The following is a 3,326-nucleotide window of genomic DNA, read 5'->3' as shown; positions in this document are numbered from 1 at the left end:
ACCATTATCACTACAGTATCCAATCTACACGTCACTATTGGTTACTATACATTGTTGTTTGTTATTACTAGTTTTCATTTACTTTTATTTTCTAAAATAATTGATTACGATGGTATTAATTAAACTATCTATACACGAAACATAAAAATGATAAATTACGTTCTATATAATATTAGCTTTTACTTAGAAATTGATATTTTGTATGACTACACTTACAGTGATCTGTCAAAATGAGCCGTCATAACTAATGTTCATCAGTAAACTGCTTAATATATGCCTCGTATATGTATTTCAGATCCTAGATGTCACAAAATCATGGACCAGGTAGAGACCAATGGTTACGTCCTAACGTATAGTCAAGGCAATAAAGCACACCCTGATTGGGAAGAAAATGTGAGTGCACAAATGAAACGTGGACAAAATCCCACGATCGTTAGCATCGTGTCCATGTCCCGAGGTCGCCGGCATATTGTGTGCCTCAGTGACGAAGGAAGTGTCCTTACCTTTGGCTCTAATGATGAAGGGGCCCTAGGTAGGGATGTTTCTGAATATGGAGTGACGGTGCCTGGATTTGTACACCTACCGGCACCTGCAATTCAAGTCACTGCTGGAGACACACACAGCTGTGCCCTGCTGAAGGATGGTCGGGTGTACTGTTGGGGATCTTTTCAAGTAAGTTATTGCTTTTATATCGTTAAAACTGAAATAACTTGTCTTGAATTGATAGATGTTTAACAAGTATTATTGTACTCGTGATTCATTAAAATTATATAATTTCTTAGGATTCACATGGGCTTCTTGGCTTGATAACAGGCAAACAAGAAATAAGTCCAGTGAATCTTGATCCAGGCAAAAGATTCACACAAATAATGTCAGGAGCCGACCACATCGTATTGCTAGACAATACAGGAACAATGTTCACTCTTGGTTGTGCGGAGCAGGGGCAGCTGGGACGACTTCCAGAAAAAAAAACAGGTAGGAACAGTAGCCGAGGAAAAAATTCCCTGCTGGTTCCTACCCCAGTTCAAATTAAAATGAAAAAAAATTTTCTAATAAAAAAAATTTGGGCTGGAAGGGAGTCGTCATATGCTGAAGACATTCACGGCAATGTGTTTGTATTTGGGAACAACTACTATGGTCAACTTGGTAAGGATAATATTTGGTACTTTTTCAAAAGAAAATTGAATTTTTATTTTAATTTATTATTTCGCTTTTTATTGCAGGGCTTAGAAAGGGTGGTAGGATTTTTTGGCCTCAAGTTGTTAACACTTTGAGTGGGTTCAACTGGGCTGAAATTACCCCTCCACAACGCCATAATATACACTTTGTAGAAAAGAGAGAAGTTTACATACTGGGAAAAAATATGCACACAGTATTAGGACTTGGTACTGTGAAAGAAGATGCTACAGAGGTTGTGCATGTACCCACAATCCGTGGCACCAAATGCATGGATGTTGCCGTTGGAACTGCACAATCCAGTGCTGTAACGAAAACTGGTAAGTATTCTCAACTTTTGATGAATAATAGTCTTATAAGTAATAATACGTTTAGTAATTATTATATGTAAAACGTTTTTCTAGGAAAAATTTATACTTGGGGGACTAACTCAGATAAAGAGTGTAAGACTGGAAAAAAAAATGAGGTCCTTAAGCCTCAATTGATAAGTTCTGAACTCGTCAAAGATTTTGAATTCCTGCTAGTGTCAGGTGAGGAACAGCAAACTGTTGTTTTTGTCAAAGAAAGTAACAAATAATATTTTATTTTTAGAATTACATGATAAAGATCGCGATTTCTGTAAAATTCTTTTAAGTAAGTTCTTTTATATTCGACTAATCTACTTATCTTTAAGATTGTAGGAATAAACGTTAGTGTTAATGCAGTTTTTTTGAGCTTGGGAAAATAATAGTGAGTAATCATTCTAACGATAATCAGAATGTCCCAAAAAACTACTGCTTTATTAGTCATTCTCTTAGTCTTTTCAGAAAAATCTTATTTGATATATTTTTGCACTGTTAGTACGAAAAGAAATAGTGCAATAGTTCTTGATAAGCCAACAATTAAAGTTACTTTTAAAAAAGCCTTTTTTCAAATGTACAGTTTAAAGTATTTTCAAAATGACTTTTAAAGTGAATTAAAACGTAAATCATGATTTTTTTCAATTGAATTTAAAACTTGGTTGGGTTTATAAAATTAATGCATTTATGTCGTAGGAACAAACTGTATTACGTTCTGTCAGTAATACCATAAGCCTCCCACACCTCTGAGCCTCTTTGCCACTCCGCTGAAGGATTGTATCGAACCTCTTTAGCGAATTGAATTCTTTTACCTCATTTATGCTTTCACTTCAAAGTGTGAAGTATACTTAAAATAATTTACGAAAAATGTGCAAATATTGGACAAATGGATCTTTTAAATTCATAACTCTCAGCCGTCAATCAGGTACTCGCTGATCTATCTGGTTTTAAAAAAGTAATCGAGTAAAAAAGTAAGCATCCTTTTTTCCTTTTAACAATGCAACTTTCGTAACTTTATTTATAAAAATTTCTACTAAATTTTCTGCCACACCATAAGTAGCCGGATGATATAGTGGCGAAAAATCATGTTGAATTTATAAATTTTTAAAAAAATCATCAAAAAGCATGCTCAAGAATTCAGGTCTATTATCTATAACCAACTGTAGTGACAAACCCCATATCGAAAATATCTCTTTTTACTTCTCATTTTTTCTGCACTTGTATGAGTACCGAAATCAATAGTCTCCAGCTATTTCGAGTGTGCAGCGATAACTATAAGAAACATAGGTTTAAAAAATGGCCTTATAATATCAGTACGGATTCTTTTTGATGTGACGCTGGTATTACTTTTTGGTAACCCCTTTCTAAATGAGCTTCCTTAACAGCAAGCTCTAATTTTTTTTAAAAAATACTTATTTTCTTCCACAGTTACTATTTTCAAATTTGTGGGCCAACCTTGAATTATGTTTCTTTACATTCGACAAAGTTAAATTTTTTTTCGACTTTTAAAGCAGAAATTGTTTACATCTTTGCGAGATTTTAAAAAGGTAAAATTAATATTATGGTTGAAATATTCTATATACGTTTAATCTGAAATAGGTAGTTCTATTTTTCTTCTTTTATTTGTGTAGTATTCAAGAAAAAATTTATAAAAAGTGTTTCAAGTTAAATCTAATGTGTCGGTAGATCTCTTAACCACCTGTTGAGCACAGCCTCAGCATTTCCGGCATTTATGTAGTGACCGAATGAATCATAAGTTAGTCTAATTGATGCATCGTTTAAGATAAGAATCACAATCATCTCCGACTTGAA

At 33.6% G+C, this 3,326-nt stretch overlaps 1 protein-coding gene across 1 annotated transcript; it reads left to right on the top strand.

The window, feature by feature from the left end:
- The first annotated feature begins 315 nt into the window (after window positions 1-315).
- Window positions 316-1,753, top strand: LOC149375868 (regulator of chromosome condensation-like). Its single transcript, XM_089597215.1, has 4 exons — window positions 316-672; window positions 783-1,146; window positions 1,224-1,496; window positions 1,581-1,753. The coding sequence occupies exons 1-4, from the start codon at window positions 316-318 to the stop codon at window positions 1,751-1,753; spliced, it is 1,167 nt and encodes a 388-aa protein (XP_089453341.1).
- The last annotated feature ends 1,573 nt before the right edge of the window (window positions 1,754-3,326 follow it).

The sequence above is a fragment of the Copidosoma floridanum genome, unplaced genomic scaffold, assembly GCF_036245765.1.
Source record: "Copidosoma floridanum isolate Cflo_tuat_1 unplaced genomic scaffold, Cflo_Japanese_pri ptg000004l, whole genome shotgun sequence".
NCBI lineage: Eukaryota > Metazoa > Arthropoda > Insecta > Hymenoptera > Encyrtidae > Copidosoma > Copidosoma floridanum.
This window is presented reverse-complemented; position numbering and strand designations above follow the sequence as displayed.

Bases quoted from the DNA above. Each gene is read 5' to 3' on its own strand.
- LOC149375868 (XM_089597215.1), top strand. From the start codon at position 316: ATGGACCAGGTAGAGACCAATGGTTACGTCCTAACGTATAGTCAAGGC. The intron at 673-782 runs GTAAGTTATTGC...ATAATTTCTTAG, and splicing joins ACTGTTGGGGATCTTTTCAA to GATTCACATGGGCTTCTTGG. The intron at 1,497-1,580 runs GTAAGTATTCTC...ACGTTTTTCTAG, and splicing joins CAGTGCTGTAACGAAAACTG to GAAAAATTTATACTTGGGGG.